This window comes from Talpa occidentalis, unplaced genomic scaffold, assembly GCF_014898055.3.
Source record: "Talpa occidentalis isolate TD23 unplaced genomic scaffold, MPIMG_talOcc4v2.1 talOcc4.10, whole genome shotgun sequence".
Taxonomy (NCBI): domain Eukaryota; kingdom Metazoa; phylum Chordata; class Mammalia; order Eulipotyphla; family Talpidae; genus Talpa; species Talpa occidentalis.
In genome coordinates this window covers 41,064,950-41,084,516 of record NW_023600993.1, presented here as the reverse complement: position 1 = coordinate 41,084,516, position 19,567 = coordinate 41,064,950, and the positions used below count along the sequence as shown (strand labels likewise).

The following is a 19,567-nucleotide window of genomic DNA, read 5'->3' as shown; positions in this document are numbered from 1 at the left end:
CCATTAAGCAGGGTGTCTATTTAATCATCTTGTATTTTTTTTGCTGTATAGAGGCTTTTTAACTTCGGTATTCCCAATTGTTTATTTTTGTTTTTAATTCCTTTGCCATAGGGGTTGAGTCACCAAAAAATATCCTTATTGTTATGGTGGAATGTATCACCAGTGTACTCTTCTATGTATTTCATTGCTGCAGGTCTTATACCTAAATAGTTAACCCATTTGGAGTTCATTTTTGTGTATGATATTAAAGAGCAATCCAACTAAGCACATTATTTCCAAAGACACAACTATGAAGGGGACAAATAGAGCTAGGTGATGAAGCTTTCCTAGGATTCATTACATTGCAGTGATAGCTCAACCACAGAGTCTCAACAGTTGAGTCAATCAATTCATTTTATATAGCTGTACTGGTTCACCTAAAATTTTTGATATTTGCAGTATTTTTTCCAATATGACATTTTCATAAACACCATTTACCACTCAAATCACAATTCACACACATCATCTTTTTAATTTCTTTCTATCACTAAAAATACAGATATTATTTTCTCCATTGATAGGTGAGGAAATGGAGTCTCAGAAAAGATAAATGATTTGCCCAAGGTAACATAGCTAATAAAAGGCAGAGTCAGGATGTCAAAACGGATCTGTTTAGCTTCAAACACCACATTCTTTTCAGTTTCAGTTATGTAGCACCTCTGAGTAATTCTTAAATGTATCATTATAGGGTTGTTCAATTCTTAACTGTTGTAGTTAAAATTTTTAATGACTCAATTACTAGCAGTGAATAATCCTACTCTTTATTCAACCTGGAAGTGAACAAAACTGAACAAAACTGGAGGTATTGCTCATGAATAGGCTCATTTATATTCTTGAAAAAAAGTGGCAGTAACTATAAAAACTCATTTATTCAATTTGAATAAAGTAAATATTGATACTAGACTTTACATTTAAAGAGACTTGTCTAGCAAGTGAGTCACGCTTTAACAATAACCATAGTAAAAGGGTAAAATTTAGAGCAGTAAGTTAAATAAAAGGCTAATAAAACTTTGAGGAAACAGCTCAGTGTTTTCTTTTAAACCCTAAGAACACCAAACATATATTATGTTGCATAAAGAGTCATTTCAAGAAAAGACTATTAACAATGAAATAGTAAAATCAGTACTGAGAATTTCAATGATATCCAACTCAAAAATGCATAGGGAGAGTAAAATTATTTTATTAAATCATGCACATCACGTGTGTTAGTGCAAATAGTTTAATCTGTACTCCAGAAATTCTATTGTACTTTATATCTTTACAAAATAGATTTAAAACAATTATTTACTTTAAAAAATGTAATTCTGAAGTTAAGCATTTCAGAACAATATTTGCAATAACCTATATACAAGAGGTACTGGGTACCACTGGCATATTAGCATTCTGTGGTGGAGTGGCTTCCTGCAACAGAAAATGATGAAATGAACTATATATGACAGTATTTTCTACAAGTCATTTGTGACTAATTCCTCCATAAATCTAGTGATCCTCCCAATAACAAATCCCAAATAGCTTAAAACATAACCTTTAAAGTAGAAACAATGACTGGCAAACATCACAAGGCAAATTATATCCTAAGCTTCTATTTCAATATTTGGCTAGGCCTGTGAATTGCCACAGAACATTAAAGCCAATTCATTGACATTCCCTCCTAGTCTCCATTGACTGAAAAATTTTAACTATATGATACTTTAGGATATTCTATGACCTAAATAAACTTTATTGACATAACCGTGGTGCTGCACAAACCCATAGCTAAACTTTCACTTCTGTGTTGTAAATTTATAACATCAAGCAGTGTTTAGGTGCTTCATTGTGCATGGAACACTATTTATCTTGGGAATAGTGCTTCTCATTAACAGAATGTCCCAATTAACAACAATAAAAATAAAATAACCATTTGCATACCAAACCAAGAAATCTGTTGGTAGGTAACAACAGCTCGTCTCAAACATGAATTAGCTTTGAAATATCATAACCAAATTAAGTCAGTAAAAGCTTATCTAAAGAGATATTAATTCTTTCTTCAATTAAACATGCTTGGAGGAAGAGATGATAGAAAAAAAATCATGCTTTCTAAAATGCTGTATATGAGAAAGTAACTTGGCTTTTAAAGAAAATATCTCTTTAAATACATGAGGTTTAATAAATTACATTCCAATTGACTCAACAGTTTGGTTTACTGTACTGAAACTGTATAATTACTATGTTTTTGCTCCCAGAAATACTTCAGTTTGCTTGAGAAAAGACATACTCTCATGGAAAGTTTCAAAGTTGGTGTCCTCCATATTGTCAAGTCACATTAAGGCCGAACAAGCGTGCACATATTCCCCAAATTATCACTAGAACAGAATATTTTTCAAGCGTATTTCTTCTTAAAAAAAAAAAAAAATCCACATAAATAGTTGTCTCTAAGTCTTGTTCCCAATAGCTCAGTGGTTTTATAACAAGTAAAAATGGCGTAAATATGTAAAAAAAATATATATATATGTGTATATATTTCAAACTGATAGGCACTGAGCACACAGGGCCTCTCTTCCCGGGTATCGGTTGTTTGGTTTGGGCAGTTATCGAATCAGAAAAATGAATTATCTGGCCATTAGAATTCAGAGTAAAATACCCACAAATTTAATGTTATAAATAATTTGGTGTACCAAGAAGCCTACTTTAGGCCACCATAATGTTCAGATTCTCAACATACTAATTTAAAAATTACATGAAAAATTGCAAGCAAATTATTGCTTACAGTTGAATAAAGTCACAATTTTATATCTTCTTTATAGACAGATACATTTTATATAATTTAAAGCAATGACCCTATAGCTGTATTCTTGCACTTCTGCTGTTTTAAGAGGTAAAAAGGAAGAAAATGGTTGTTTGTCCCCAGCATGAGTGTGATGCCAGCTTCTAGAGGGAGGACGGTGTACGGACTCAAGAAACGCTCTCATGGAGAAGCTCTGGCCAGACCTGGCACGTACAGCACGATGGCTGTCACTGCAACCAGGGCAGCCAACATGGGCATCCAGGGCCAGGGTTTCTGTGTGGAAAGAAACCAAGAGTCAATATCACATTCTCCCCTCTCTTTTCATACCTATTAACCCCTTGGTTCCAGAGAGTCCTGAATACTTAACAGAATATTCGAAAATTCTTATCCTTGCATAAGAATATAATTTAAAAAGAAAAGAAAAGAAGGTGAGGGAGTGCAGGTGTGAGGAGAGCCATAAGAGCAGGAATTCTTTTAGCAGACCATTGTGTGGGAGCCTAATACAGCTTAGGAGAGTCTTGGGCAGTTTTTGGTTTTGTTACAGTTGAAACCGAGTAGTGACTTCGAAGAAACCCTCTGGGCTTAGCCTGCCTTATTTGCTCTGGTATCATATATTATAACTGACTGATGTATATAGATGTCTGGAGTATGTTTCTGCCTAAAATGTTTATTTCTTGATGAAAAACAGATTCACATGTTGGCGTAGTTTTATACAAGGGGCTGGTAGGTAAGGTGATAGAAAATGGTCAAAGCTTTGATCCCCTATTTTCAAACCACAGAAGACAGATGGGAATCAAGATAGGAAAGTGTTACTACAAGAATCCTGGCTGTCTGATATTTTTGCTAACGACCATGTCCCGTGTAATTACACCATGTGATCATCTCATATGCTCTACTGACATGCATGCCTGTTGGAAGCATGCATGGATGGGCTGTTTCCAGTTCACTTTCCGAGGGTTTTATAATATCAGCTTGCTATGGGTGATAGCTTCATTTTCACTGATGTTCTGAGAGTCTTACTGAGAAAGTTGACTTTTAAAGAAATATTCTGATGTTGCAGGTGAGAGTTCAGAAAGATGTGGTATACGTTTATACTCTTGTAACTGAGTACCTCATTGGGGTTAAGATTGTGAATCAATGGTCCATTATGATAATCTCATCCTTTTTCCTTTTTATAGCCATAGTGTAAACGGGCAAAAGTTGAAACAAAGAAATTCTAAGCTATGGAAAAGAAGAGGGAAGGGAGGAGGAGGAAGAAAGCTGGCTGAAAACTTCAGAGGCAAACTCTTCATTTCTCATTCAAATCTAATTAAACATATAATTGGGAAGGGGGTACTAATATTGCGGCAATTCAGAGTTTACTCCAGTTTGCTAGAGACAAAAACTCAGTTAAGGTAGTAAATTAACAAGAAGTTAGGTTGGAATTAATTCATGGTTAGCATTTCTACAAAGGAAACAAGACAAAATGTTACGTGATTAGTTGACTGTTCAGTTCATTCATATGACACACATGGCATACTAAATGAAGGGTTTGCTTCAGGTAACACAATACCTGTGTGGTTTTGCCATGCACTATATTACAAATGTGGCACAAACAGGTGACGGGGACAAACAGACAATGACTCAACAGTAGTGCTTGTACCTTTCTCTACCACAATGGACCGAAACACCAAAACAGGAAAGCCAGGAATAGGCCGATGAATACGGCTGGGACGGGTTGTAATATGGAAGGCTAAAGAAGGGAAGGGATATTAAAATCATTTTAAGCTATAAAAAAATCAAATAAGATGATTTAGACCCCAGGAAGCTAGGAGGGAGGAGGAGAAGACTGAGGTAATAGAAGTAATAGCACTCAGGTTTTACACTGATTTAAACATTTTAAAGACATCTAACACAATCCTGAATGATGGACTGTGGTGTGTAAATTGGCAAGCTACCAGTTTAACAGGACCAACTAGAGCGAATGGGAATGTGGGTGTCCCTGACACACGAATGAAATGTAGCAGAGCAATGGCAGCACCTCACCAACTGATACTCTGCTTGACAGTACATTATTTTTTTTCCATATTTGGAATCCATTATTTGATGAATAATGTTTAGAAATGACTAAAGTTTATTTTATCCCTCCATCAAAACTTTTTTTTCAATGAGAACTCTTGCCTGAGATGGTACTGTTTTCAAGTTCAAAAATAAATGCTCTGTGATATGTGCTTCCTAAACCAGGCAAGAGATCTGACACCATATATGATAAACATTTGTTATATAGAGACAGGTAGCTGAGTCTCAGGGATTTCAGTTAAGTTACCGGAATGTAATTAATTTTTAAAAATTGGAAGGAAATTACTAAATGAGAGTTAATACAAAGTAATATTTTGGTACCATAAGTTCAATATCATAAAAAAGGAAATTCACCCTTATGATAAGTGATTTGAACAACTACAAGTAATAATAGCAAGGTTACTTTTGAAATGATTTTGAGTAGTACAGAAGGATCCATTCTGATTATGCTAGATGTCTTCACAGATTAATTTAGTAGCAAGTAGGCTGAAATTCCATAATCAGAGGGATACAGATTAACACAAAAAAGAGAAGTAACCAAACCATTATGATCTGATTTCAGAAGAGTTCCATAATGTATACTTTCAAAATAAATGCAATCCATTTTTTGTTTAGCATAAAGCCTCTGCATCCAATTCACCAACTTTGAAAAGGGTTTCAACCCAAGTAACACGTCTTTATCTTATAAAAACTAAGATTTTCTTTAGCAATGGACAGTTGGACACAATTCATGAGCATTCAGTATGCAACTGTGTAGTTGGATGGCCATGCAACATTACTCCTTTGTAGTTGTGATTGCAAGTGAAGCAGAGTGCCTTCCCCCATAGGAAGTGTGTGGTTCATGCCCACTGCAGTATCCAAGCCATGACAGGGGTTTGAAATAAGTCAGAGCACAACCAACCACACTGAACATCCATCAGTTAGGGCCCACAAAGGCAATGATCACCAAAACATACAACACAACATTTATTTAGTACATCTTTAAAAAGACCATCTGCCTTTCTAGCAAATGAAAAACAAATATTATTAAAGTCAATATATACCAAAATGTTCCAGTTTCCCCTTCTCGTTCTCGTACACACACACACACACACACACACACACCACACACACACACTCACACATACACACCCCTCTATAGTAACTCACCAAATACTTCCCAATAGTTACAGGATCCAAAAAAAAAAAACAAAAACCCACTATGGTTTTAAGGAATGTGCCTTAGTGAGATGAAAACATTATTACTATATAACTATAAAGCAAAACCCATAATTAAGTCTCCCATTTTTTGATACAACCAAAGTCTGAGGAGTCAACAGGTACTATACTCTTTCTTAGACATGTCCCTAGTGGTATAGTGCTAGGGAAAAACAAAAGCCAGATGATACCCTAGGCTCTCCTAGGGTACAGGTTAAAGGGGCACAATGATTCCATTGGGAATATCATAAGTGTAGTTCATATGTGCTATGGGCCTTACTTTCTTATATCAGTAATAAAGTCCTCTGAATTTCAAGGTTTTCACCTGCCTCTCAATCAAAGCTAAGCCAAGTTTGCAAAGACTTACATTATTTCCTTTCTCTCGGAGCAGCTTCAGGTTGTCTTTACATTGTTTGAGCTCATCTGTGATTGATTGTTTTTCCTGCTCAGTCATTTCAAACTTCAACTTCAGCTCTGAGAGTACAGTCTGTGTCTTTTCATACTAAAGGCAAAGAAAAAAGAGTGTGCAGACTCAACTTAAAATGGGTATGAGGTTATGGTTCTAGTCAGGCTTAGTCACCTGTAATAGCAAAGTCAAGTCTTTTTGTTCTAAGGAGGATAAGAATTATTTGCACTAATAGTAAGTCTTTAATGTTAACTTGATTCTATGTAGGAAGTTTTTGGCTCTGGATTGTAAAGGTAAAGTCACCTTTTGTCATAGTTTTCTAATATAAAGGGTCACTTGTTCCACTGAGTTAGGGGAGGAAAGTAAAATTTCAAGGTGAGCAAAAGAAAAACAAGTAAGAAAAACCCCATAGCCTAATTAAACAGCAAGGTTAGGATGTCAGTTTACAAAGTCACACAGTGAGCAAAGTCATACAGGTCATTTTTTAGACTTGAAGTAAAAAATACCTACTCCCAGTTGGCCTTCCTTCACCCTGCATCACTGTGTCCAGAACATTACCGTGTTCAGGATAAGTAAATTTTCCAGGCAATGAAGCAAATAAACGTATTTAAGGCACCAAACACTATGACTGGGACATTTCCACGTCTCCAATTATAACCTATAAGCATCAATTAAAAGTAACTTTTAAAAATAACTTTTTAAAATTTGTTTCTGATAATTTTCCATAGTAACGTACCACTTCCTGCTCTGGAAAATAGTCAGAAAACAGTTCTGATGGACCAGCTATTACCAGCACAGGTGAGGCTAATGCAAAACATTGTGTGGTTTGCTCCTACTGAAGTGCCCTGGAAAGTGGGATTATAGACTGGTTACACTTCTAACTGTTGCAGCTTACATGCAAGCTGGGCACCCACTCAAAGAGCAGAGACTGTTTTGCTTCTGGCTGTGGCTTCCGCTGCCCCTTTCTGCCATCTCTGAATGCTTTAGGAGGTAAGAAAGACAAAGACTGAGTGTAAAATAAATAAACAATAGATCTGGCATGCCAGAAAAGTTCCATCTCTTCCATAAATATAGCCCATGAGGGTGGAAGCCTTCAGTTCCTTTCTGTCTACAGTCAAGAAATTCCTCAATAAAGCATACCTTTATAACACACCTTCAGTGCTTCTGAATAATATAAATACCTTGGAGTGATTTATTAGGACTTTGTTTATTTACTCCAAAAGATAGATAGATATTAAGATGAATGCAAATGTATAAAAACATTAGACAGAAGAGGTGAAGGTGGAGTATCAGGGTCAGTAAGGAGGTCAGAAGCTAGGAAAAATGATGTGGGTACACAGAGGGAGGGAAAATGAAAGGAATTCCCTGTTACCTAACAGTGTTCCCAGAATAAATCTGGTTAGTTTCCAGAGAAGGAACTAAAGAGTAAGATTCATGACCTTTATGACAGTCTGTGGACTTTCTTCCAGAAGGCAGAAGGTTACCACCAGGCTACGAAGGCAAATTCAATGACTTAGATTGTTCTCTGCACCTTAGGACATAATCAATTCTCAATGATTTGATTCCTAAAGAATAACTGGAAAGTGCTTTGCTGACCAAAATTCTCTTACTTTCCACCATTCTTACAACTGCCCTGCTCTATATACCAAAACACTTGATCATTTCTCCATTCCAACAGTTGTGAAGCAGAATGACAGGAAGGCAGCTCAGTTGGAAAGATCCTGCTGTTTACGTTTTGTATGTGAGTGGGGCGGGAAGGACTCTGGCTCCAGGGCCAGCTGGAAAAAAAAAAGCTTTAAACAGCTTTCCTGAGTCAGTCTTTGCAGAATGTATTTGTGTGCTCAATGTCTCATGAATTCTTAAATGGCAGGTATTTCTATTAAATTAAAATACATAGATACTTAGTAAAGTCAGATATAAAGATGATATATACCATTGCTTTTTCCTTAATACTGAGGGTTATAATTTACTTTTCTCATGAACTTTTTCACACCTTGCTTGGATATTGTTTTTACTCCATTTTACATTCTAACTTGGAGGTAAGAAATGAGCTCAGTTCTGGTTAAAAGGGAAACATAACATAATATTACCAAAACCTCTGGTCCTTCATAAAAATATGGGTTTGCTTAGTTTCTAATATTTTAGCCTGTTACAGAGCTGAAGATACACCATCACGATACTGTGCACATTAAGCATGATTCTATGAGAGAAAGGAGAACAAAGGAGCAATGTTGAAAGGGAAGTGCATTAATAAAAAGTTGTAATTAATTTTAAGTGGATCACACAGATATAAGAACCTCCTTAAAGAATATTTTAGTTATAGAATAATATAGTCTCTAAAGTATATATATAGTATAGACTCGACATCAGGACAAACGGAAAGAGAAGTTTACATTACAAAGGAGTGTGATGATTACACATCATTTCACATGAAAAACACTGAACAAGAAAATAGAAAAGAAACATACTGACAAGATCAGACATATTTTTAAATGTGCTGCATTTAATGCAATCCAAAAGCTATGAACAGTTTAGATGCTGTGACAACATGCCACTGCCATTTGTGGAAACAGTTAAAGCATTTTGCACTGATTGCTCAGTGACCAAAAACAGACAAATAAGTAACGCAACAAAACTGCTAATGCATTCATAGTAACATACAACAGAATCATCTCCGAACCACAGCATTCTTCCCAGATTTTGAAAGAATTACGGCATATGGACTGGAAGGACACAAAGTGCTTACAGTATTAAATACTAGGATATTTACTTTGGCACAAAATTTGTGTTCCAACTAAATAAAATTAGATTTCTTTCAAAACACACATCCTTAGCAAGAAGGTAAAAATGAACATATTACAAAAGCAGTATGCCCACACATAAATAAATAATATTACAGTTTTTTTTTCCTTTAGAAACAAACATGAAGATAGAAGAACAACAATCATTTCTAAGTTCAGGATACTACAAGGAAAGAAAAGTGCAAAGAAAAACTGTATTGATTAAACAGATCTTTTGAAAACAATTTTGGGAAAATTCATTATTAAAGACAGAGTTGTCTTCAACGTCCTCCCATTTAAAATGAATCTTTCATTTAAAAGAATCTACAACTGCGGTGGTCCTTGATCGGTAAATCAATCAGCATCAGCCTTCTTTTTCCCCTAGTTTTCTAGGAGTCAATGTAGGGAGCAGCAAAAGGACAGTAAAACTGATCAGAAGTCTTACTGCCCTCTAGTTAATGTCAAAGGTTTGTGCAGGAAAAGGCTGGTGGGGTTCCCACTCTAAAGTCAACCCTCACCATTTTTAATATCACATCCAATGACACTTTTTTAAAAAGACACCCATGTCATTTTAAGCAAAATGACATGAAAGGTGAGCATGCACATTTGCGAAGGGAGAAGGAAGAAAGTAAAAGGCCACAGAATATATGTCTGACTAGCTGGCTAAGAGGTAAATTATAAGTTAACTGTTTCAGGCCAGTTTCACCTGAGGGGTTTAAATAGCATTGTAGTGTGACCCCAGTTTGCTTTCCAAAAGTATTCTAAGTTAAATATGTTACTGTCTTTGAAAGATAAACAATGAATTACACGATCTGGTACAAAGGGCTTCTTAACTAACTGGTAGAAAGGAAATTTTAATGTAATTTTGTATGTTCATATCTTTGAAATTAAACCCTACTGATGAATTCTCTCTGCATGGATATTGATGCACAGCTAGAAATCACCAGAGATGCTCCAATATCAACTCTGTGACAGGTAGTGTGACTTCTGCTTCCCTTTACTTCTAACTAGCATGAATATCTGATTTGCTTTTGGCTTTAAGCCCAAGCATAATTGGGCTCATAATGTCTTTTCGCTTTACCTCTTTCTGTACATCCTTTGCTTGGTTTTCAGCCTTACTGAGAAGAGTTTTTAAGTCTGCTGAATCCCGAAGATGCTGTTCTTTCAAGGATCCCACTTGACTCTCAAGTTCTTTCCTGGTTATCTGAAGGATGCTGAGATCACTGGTAAGCTCTAAACTCTGCTTCTGAGAACTGCAACATAAATTTTGACAGGTAGTTATTCATGTAGAAGCTAAACATAGCAGAAAGTCCAATTTCTTATACTTCATTAGGAGGGATGAGGTGGGTTTCAGAGGAAGAAAGGAAATTATAGAAAAAGAGTGTAAGATATTTTCAATAAGTAAAAAACATTAAAATGTCAAAAAATGTGAGTTTAAAATTGAGGCCATTTTCAGGTAATCAGCTGTTACATACTAAGGTTAAAATTTTAAAATCAGAAGTAGATGGTGACTATCTTTATATTTTATCACATATTAGTTATATAATAAAATGATTCAATGTTCGTCTCCTACAAGAAAAAGTGCATGTTTCAATTATTTTTTTTTATAAGAACGTAATAGGATGGGAGACAGAAATCAAAAGTCACTGTTAAATAAAGACAAATCAAATCAAGTTAGAAGATATGCCAAATTGGGGGGAGAGCATGGGACAAAGAAACAGGAGACCGTGTTCAGGATTACAGTTCTGCCAATATTTAGTGTGGAATGTTAACAAATCACTTAACTGGTGCAGTTTCATTCCCTGCATAAACATTTCCTTGTCAGTTTTAAGATCTTTGTCAGGCACCATACCATGTTAGACCAACATAAAATAATACAAGGAGAGTCTCAGTGCCCTCCACTGTCAAACAAGAGGGATGAACTATTAGTCAGGCCAATATACCTAGGAACTAAATGGCATATAAGACCCTGCGAAGGAATACTTGCTTTTAAATACTTACTACTTAAATGATGGGGAGGCTTACCAAATAAATTTACAAAAATACAGAACAAGAAAAATTTAGGAAACAGATGTAATTTGTCTTCAATAGGTTATATGTCTTTAGGCATAGAACCTGACCAATGATTTAATATATTTCACCCTTCTGGAGAACATACTTCTAACTCATTAAGAGTTTGCAGGCTTGCTTTTCAACACTTAAAATTTGAAGCAATTAAAAAATAGCAATTAACAATCTTGACAGATTCTAGTTAATCACACCTCAAATATGAGGAATGAAGTCTGAATCTTTAAAATATCAGTAATTCCAAAATAATAATAATTTTAAAATAATCCTGGCAATCAAACAGTATTTCTCATTGATAGAATACTAAACTAAATGGATTCACTAAAATCCGAGACTTGAGTGTCTACATCATTACTCTTTCTATAATCCTGTTTGAAATTTGTAATTTGAATTTATACCTTTCAGTAGTATAAATCCTTCATTATAGTCATCTCCTGATCACCCTTATTAATGGAAGGGATTACTGGTATGAAAGAAAAACACACTTGTATTTGAAATTTGATTATCATTCAGTTTATAGGGCAACTTCAACCATTAATTGTAGATCGTGGTTGTTTGCTCAGGGTTTTTTTTTTTTTTTTTGGTGGGGAAACAGGATTCAATGAGTGTGCATGCCATAAGGAAACCAAAAAGAAAGGCCATGCAGGATGATGGCAGTGTCAGAAATAAAATGTTGAAATATTCACTTAGTGTAGCTAACCAGCCAAATAGCTAAACAATCTGGATGAACATTTTCCTCCAGAAAGATATTCAAATATCAAATTCAATTTGATTTAGATGAAAATTTAAGATAAATATTTTGAAGCTAAAAGAGTTCTTGCATACTTGTGCAATTCTTTTTCTTGTCGCTGCAGTTCTGATGATAGCAAAACATTTTCCTTTTTAAGAGCACGGCATTCAGTTTCCAATACATTCCATTCCTTTCTCAACTTCTCCAGTTCACCTAAGATAGTCCCAAAACACACTCATTAATACAGAAACATAATTCCCACAGTCAATCAGAGGAAAAAGGAAAATATTTCAGAGAACAGCATATTTTACCCCCCTTAAACACATGTAGAGTTTACATGGCCATTCTATGATTCCTCTTTCTTTGCATCTGTATCTCAGGGAAGTCTCATTTCCTTGAACTTGAGTAGTACTTTTGCCCATTCATTTTCATAAGACAAATAATTTTTAAGTGTTTATATAAAAGAAAAAATAGTAAAAACATTTTAATTTTTTGTAGAACTTACAGGGTTGAAGAATGTTTATAACCTCCAATATAAAAACAGTATTTTACATAACCAATCGCTATCACACAGAGAGAAATAGCCTGAATTTGTGCAAATTACAAAATTATCATTGTCAAGAGTTAAATGCTTTATGTAAAATACATTTACTCACTTTGTAGCCTTGTTGCTTCTTCTCTCTGCTGGTCCTCACATTGTTGACACCGAAGCTGAAAACTGTTTTGCAGACTTGTGATTTCTTTCTCATATTCTGAGGCTGCTTTCCGCCACCGCTCAAGCTCTGCTCGCACCTTCTTAAGCTCTTCTTGTAAAGAAGTAATGTCAATATCCCTCTCAGAGGCAGCCTTTTCTGCTGCTTGATGAAGGAGCAAAATTTCATCTCGGGCACTAAGCAATTCATTTCGAGTGCTTGTGATTTCACTGTCCTTCTCCTCCCGGAGATTCTCCATATCGACGTGTAATCTCTGCAGTTGGGCTAATAAAAGCATATTTATCCATCATTGTCTTAGTCCGTAGCAATTAGGAATAAAAGAATAACTCATATGGGATTATAGTTCTGGCACTCCCAGGTTGTCAGAGCATTTGTTGCTTTTGATTAAATTGTACAAACAATCCATGTTTAATGCAGAGAATGCCAAACTACATACGAAGAAGAAAACCAAAGTGACCTGTATTTCCCCCACACAGAGAAAACTGTTCCTAACATTTGGTACTTAATTCATCTAGATTTTTTTCTATGCATTTATATACATATAAAAAAATACAGAGGGATTATAATATATATATATATGTATATATAGTGCTCTCTATTCTGCTGCTGCTGCTGAACATCTTTAAATAATAAAAGTAGTCACATTGTAACTACTTTGGAGTAAGCCTTTATTTTAGACATTTTAGGTTGCTCAGTTTTTAATTACTAGAAACAATACTGCTATAATGCAATCCTGATTTTTTTCTCAGGGTAAATTCCAAGACATAGAAGTGCTTGGTCAAATGGCAAGTGCTAGAAAAACCTCTGGTTTTGATGCAAATTGCTGTTCAAATGTCAATTCCTTAAAGGTGACTTCTCTGATGACTTATTTAAAAACATCCCTCGGGGGCCTCCCTGGTGGCACAGGGGTTAAAGTCTCAAGGCTATCAAGCTATCGCCAGCTACTGCAGCATGAGTTTAAACCCTGGCCAGGCATCTGACCCTCATGGCTCAGCAGACCTCTCCAGTCTTGCCCACTGCTCCCCTCAGCAGTATATTTCAGTATATCTGCCTGTTCTGTTCCCCACTCTGTCTCTGGTGAATCCTCTCACCACCGCCCTCCCACCTCCCACACATTTGGCCTACATTCCAGTTCTTGTATGCATAAATAAATAAAAATAAATCTCTAAAAAAAAATCCCTCTATCATTCTCTAGCACTTTACTCTGCCTTATTGGACATAACATTATACATTTACTTTTCCACTAGACTCCATATCTCACTCCTGTGGGTTCTATCCTCAATACTAGCAAAATAAACAATCAATTAATGGCTGAATTAATGAATGAGTTAATGAATTGATAAAATTAATGAAAATTGCTTAATCAAAGAGGTTTGTTTTAAAGATTTGGTTTTGGAGACTCATGAAACTAAAAACAATTCGTACAGAACCATACTTGGTTCAGAGCTAGAAAACTAGTCTAGTTACTATAATACAAGAAAATTATAAGTAGAATACATTCCATATATAGAAAAGAAAAATAGTTTAAAAGATTTAGGTCTGAGAGAGGGGGCAGTTGTCCCATATATTAAAGAAATTATTAGGTCTTTTAAATTTGCAGGCAGCACTGAGAGGTAACATCTTCAAAATTTGAAAAGATACAATGGTCAGAGATAAGATGACCATGAACTTGTGGATAAAGTTCTACAATGCAAATGCAGGCACTAGGGGGCACTCAGTGATGCTTAGGTAAGCACATTTTAAGACAAAAGGCAGCACTATGTCACAAAACCTTTAGAGAAAACTACCTATACACAGTACAAGATGGAAATTTACATTCAAATCAGATTTATATAAACCAATGGATAATGACATTAAACTCAAATAAGAATTTAAAGAGTTTTCAATTTAAAATACACATACAACCTACCCCAGAAATTTTAAATTGACCATAGTAAAATTAATTTTTTAAATAACTCAAGTGTTCCATACAAAAATAGAGAACACACCAAAGGTTTTTTTTTTTTTTCTCTCTAGAATATTTTAAAGCAAGTATCATAGGTCTGATGCAATAATACCCCATTTCTTCTAAACTGTGATTGTCTTTTAACTTTTCTCTCTATCTCTCAAAGTAAAATTTTAAAATAACATTGGTTCCTTCTTGACAAGAAAGGCAAGTTAAATCTGCTTTAGGAATTTTACAGTGGCATGGAAAATAAAGATCTCTTTGAGGGTATCTCACAATCATAGTCTCATATTACCAGGAGCTCTGGTTCAAAGAAAACCCTTGATCTTTCAGGTCATTACAGTAGTGACCCTTTGATAGACAACACAAAGAAATAGCAAAATGGTGGGTATGAAGAGCAGCCTTTACCAATGAAGGCAATGAAGAGACTATTACTCTATTCCATGTGGTACATAATTTCTATTGGCAATGCAAGTGTGTGATGATCATTAGAAACAATGCCACCACAGAATACAACAAAAATAACTCTTTAGACTGATAAATAAAGTGGTTAACAGAGGAGAAGGGGAAAAAGAGTCAGAGCAAAGGGTAGAGCAAAAGTCAACGTGAAAGGGTGATACATAGCAAGGTGCGAAGTTATACTCCTGAAATATATACCAAACAAATGGTAAATCAATACAAGCTGACTAAAAGAAAATAAATATGCCACCAAACAAGCTCTGATACACAGAAGAACTTAAACTGATTTCCTATATGAAGAATAGCTGTAGTAATTCACTATATAACCCAGAAAGTGGCACAAAATTCCTACCTTCACCCCTGCTCTTCCCATTCCAAGGGTCCACTGGGTAATTGTGACTTGTATGTTAAAAGCTCATCAAGAGACCAATTATAGCCCAAGATACCATAAAACATGGGAACTATCTGCACTCCCACTTTTCATTCTGTTTAGATATCTAAAAACTAACAATAATGGGGGCCTCCCTGGTGGTGCAAAGGGTTAAGTTGCAGCACTATGAAGCTATTGGCAGCCACTGCAGCATAAGTTGGATCCCTGGCTAGGGAGGTGGCGCCTGGCAAACCTCTCTTGTCTCGCCCATTGCTCCCCTCAGTCAGTCTGCCTGTTCTGTTTCCTACTGTCTCTGGTGAATCCTCTCAACACCCCCATCCCTGAACCTGTGGCCTGTACCCCAGTTCTTGTATGCATAAATAAATAAATCTTAAAAAAAATAAAAACAAACAATAACAGTGTTCATACCTTGAAGAACCTGTATTTGTTTAGTGGATTCCTCAACTTGATTTCGATAGGCTTTTCTTTCTTCTTCCAAAAGAGCTGAAAGTAAAAGAGGGTATATCTAATTTTGTGAGTTAATGAAAGTATTAAAAATTGATTAGCTGGAAATTTCTAAGAAATTCTCTCTTAAACTTATTGAAGGAAACAAAAATTAGGCAGTATTATCAGTATTAGGAGTTAAAGATTTTAGGAGCAAAAAACAGTAGTATGTAATAAATCTATTTAATTTAGTAGTGGAGTTTTCTAGAACTTGTAACAAGATAATGTGCTAGTCTTCAAGTGAGAAGCATTCTAGGTAGTTGTTAATCAGCATTTTGAGCTTAAATATTAAAAAAACAGGCTTTAATATGCTCATGTTTTACTACCAAGCATATAGCAAATACTGATTAAGTAACTGTTATTTGCTAAATTTTAAAATCATAATTAAATACATTAACCTGGGTGCTCTAAAAGGTTCAAGCTAAGTGAATACCAATTCTAATTTCTTCAAGAAAAGAAAAGTAAGAAAGTACAGGAAGTTCTAGTCTGTCTGTCTCCCCTGCAAAATGAATCTTCCTCTTGGTCAACAAGAGGAAGATTTTAAAGAAATCTATTTTAAAGAACATTAGGTCCACAGGCCATTTACTTTCTCTTAATTCTAAAACTTTCTAAGGTGTTAACTGACTATAACCAGGTAGTTACTGTGACTGATATGGAAATGTAAGATCTAGGAATAGCACAGATTACACTAGCCTATATAACACTACAGATAAGTGAGCAACTTGAAAATAAAGTGGCTGAGATGTTAGAAGGATCTATACCTTAAACTTGTCTGATTTTTATATTTACTGGTGAACACACAATAAAACATGGGACATAAAAATTTCCCTTATCTTACACTGAGTAGCTATTTTTAATATGTTTTTTTTTTCCTTCTGTTGTACTTACAATGTAATTATTAAGATCTTTCATTGGTACAAGTCTTTCTTGATCTTCACATCAACAATGTGAAGTAGAGCAAATTCCCCATTTTATTAATTTGAAATATAAATTCAAAAAGGTTAAGTGAATGTCCCAATCTCACATATCAAATAAAGTTGTGGATCTGAATCAGATATCATGCCTTTGAACTCCACGTTTAGGGCCATCAGTTATATCATGTGTTCATGTTGCATCCCCTAAAGAATCACATAATCTTGATCTCACCTTGAAGTTCAAAGCATTTTTGTTTACTTGCTCTAGCTAGCTCCTGGGCTTCAATCAATTCCTTGCGAAGATGTTGAATTTCTTGTTTTGCCTCAACTTCTGACTGTGCACCCTGCAAGTCATCTGACAAAAATGTTTATTTTAAAAGCAAGAGTTAGTATGACAAATTTATCTCTACAACCAAAGATTAGTAATCTCTTTCATGTTTAGACATACATAATTAAACAACATAGCACACATGAGTTAAATACATTTTAGAAGCAAACTATATTAAGCATTTTAGTCATTTCACCCTGGGGAAAGTGTATAAGTACTGTTAAATATATAATAACACTTCATGCCAATGGCATTATAAGATAAATATATTAACTTATACTAAATTATATGTTTCACTCTGCAAAGTTTATGTAACATTTGAAATTCAGTGATGATGCTATTCAGGCATATGCTATTTTTTATCAATTGTAAAATTTCTTGGTAACAAGTCAGGAAATTTTCACTTGGAACTTGAACTGGAAACGGAAAAACAGAAACAAACTTTTCCTCAAGAAAAGACTATTATAGCATGATTTCCCTAGTTGTGGAATACCAAATTAAAACTAGGTTGAAAGCCCTTCTATACTCACTTTCTCATCACTGTATGCTTAACACCATACACATAACAAATAAATATTTGCCGAATTATTCAATGATGCAACCTAAAGGGTTTATCAAAATAAATTACATCCAGCATGGATGAAATCTTTTGCTCCTGAACACTGCTTGAAATAAATATATTATAAGGTATACCATACTCTTCTAATGCATTCTGTTTGACCACTACTTTGGTTTACAAGTGCTTCAGGCAGGACAACTTTAATCCATTAAAAAATAGCTAAGAATAAAATTTCACAGCAAGTATTAGATGTCACAAAGACTTATTTTCATACTCATATATTATATCTTATTTTTCTCTGTCAACAATTTTGGCTATGGTTCATTTATTCCAGTTAACTACCAATTCTTCCTCAGTCTCTTGCTGGAAGACACTTGATGGGGCAGGTAGAGAGAGAATTTCCAGTGGCAGAAAGAAGTACTATCTTAGCAACTATAAAACTTCTCTTTCAACACCACATGCTGGAGTCTGCAAGAGTCCTAGCTGCCTATGTCTAGAGTGGTCCTTATGTAGGGTATGACCTTATTTTTAGGAATATTTAGGAGGGAAGTTAATGCTTCTTATTTTCAGGTGGTTTAGTAAAAAAATAGCTAGATAAAATCGTTGGCTAGATTATTTTCCTAGTTGTGTGTGAGCAGTTTTTTCACCTCAATTCTTTCAACCTTTTGAGCTGAATAAATCTTCACTCTAGGGACCACCTTGTATTTAGTAGCTTTCTAGTCTATATCCACTAGAGGCCAGTAGTGCTCCCTCTGAATTTTAACAACCAAAATTATTTCCATATATTGTTAAATGTCATGTGGGGGATAAAACTGCCTCATGTTGAGAACTACTGCTCCATGTTAATAATTCGATAATCAGGGATGGGGGTGGGGAGGAATTTACACATATACTCCTTTTCCACAGAAGCATTGGTAGGTAATTCTGAAATTACTTTCTGTGTGTTTTAAAAATGATCAGATGAATTAAATATATTGTGGATAAAGGGAACCAGGTTTCTCCCTGTTAAAAAAAGAGAATTATAGCTATGGAAACAGGGAAAATGAATAAATCCTATAGCGTAGGGTATGAATTAAGAGTATGAACTCTGATTTGAATATATAGAAAAATATAAATATAGATATGAGATTATATACAAACACATATACACATATGTATATTTATATAGGTACATCTATATCTTAACTCCATCCACTGAGTGGGCCAAGCAGAAATGAAAATACCAAATACTGAGATCTTTGTTTCTAAAGGCCATTCTCTACTAAAAGGACCTAAAACTTTTGAGAAATGGCTAACTTTTAGGACTAAAGCAAGGAAAATACAAGATGAGCACAGAACATCTTCTGTGTCAGAAAGTAAGAAAAGTTTCAAAGAGTGATTGGGTCATGTCAAAAAGACACAGGGGTTCCCATTGGTCAAACGTTGCACAAACTGAGTATCAAAATAAATAATGACAGTGGTACATTATAATCTATTAAATAGAATAATGAAGTCACAGTGATACAGAAAGAGGAAGAGGGGGAGAGGGATCGAAGGAAAAAAAAAATCTTTATAGTAGAAAGCCAGCTAGTAAGTATAGAAGAAATGAATAACTGTTTCAGGCAAGAATCATCCGTAGATGCTAAAACTGAGTAGATAAAAGTTTTTTTTTTTTAAGATTTATTTATTTATACAAGAACCAGGGTACAGGCCAGATGTGTGAGAAGGTGAGAGGATTCACCAGAGATGGAGTGG

The 19,567-nt window shown here is 34.9% G+C and overlaps 1 protein-coding gene across 20 annotated transcripts in view; it reads right to left on the bottom strand.

Annotated features, from left to right (window-relative positions):
- Positions 1–374: 374 nt before the first annotated feature.
- The window catches only part of SLMAP (sarcolemma associated protein), a 128,837-nt gene continuing 109,644 nt past the window's right edge, over positions 375–19,567 (bottom strand). For 12 of the 20 annotated variants that reach the window (XM_037491457.2, XM_037491475.2, XM_037491491.2 and 9 more), the window contains 8 exons: positions 17,179–17,301; positions 15,958–16,032; positions 12,698–13,018; positions 12,137–12,254; positions 10,326–10,497; positions 6,426–6,560; positions 4,446–4,535; positions 375–3,076 (listed from right to left, as the gene is read on the bottom strand). In XM_037491457.2, coding sequence (XP_037347354.1) covers positions 4,452–4,535; positions 6,426–6,560; positions 10,326–10,497; positions 12,137–12,254; positions 12,698–13,018; positions 15,958–16,032; positions 17,179–17,301 — 1,028 coding nt within the window. In that variant the 3' untranslated portion in view covers positions 375–3,076; positions 4,446–4,451. The remainder of the gene's footprint in view (positions 3,077–4,445; positions 4,536–6,425; positions 6,561–10,325; positions 10,498–12,136; positions 12,255–12,697; positions 13,019–15,957; positions 16,033–17,178; positions 17,302–19,567) is intronic. The other 8 variants (XM_054694893.1, XM_054694897.1, XM_054694918.1 and 5 more) reach the window with 2 other exon arrangements.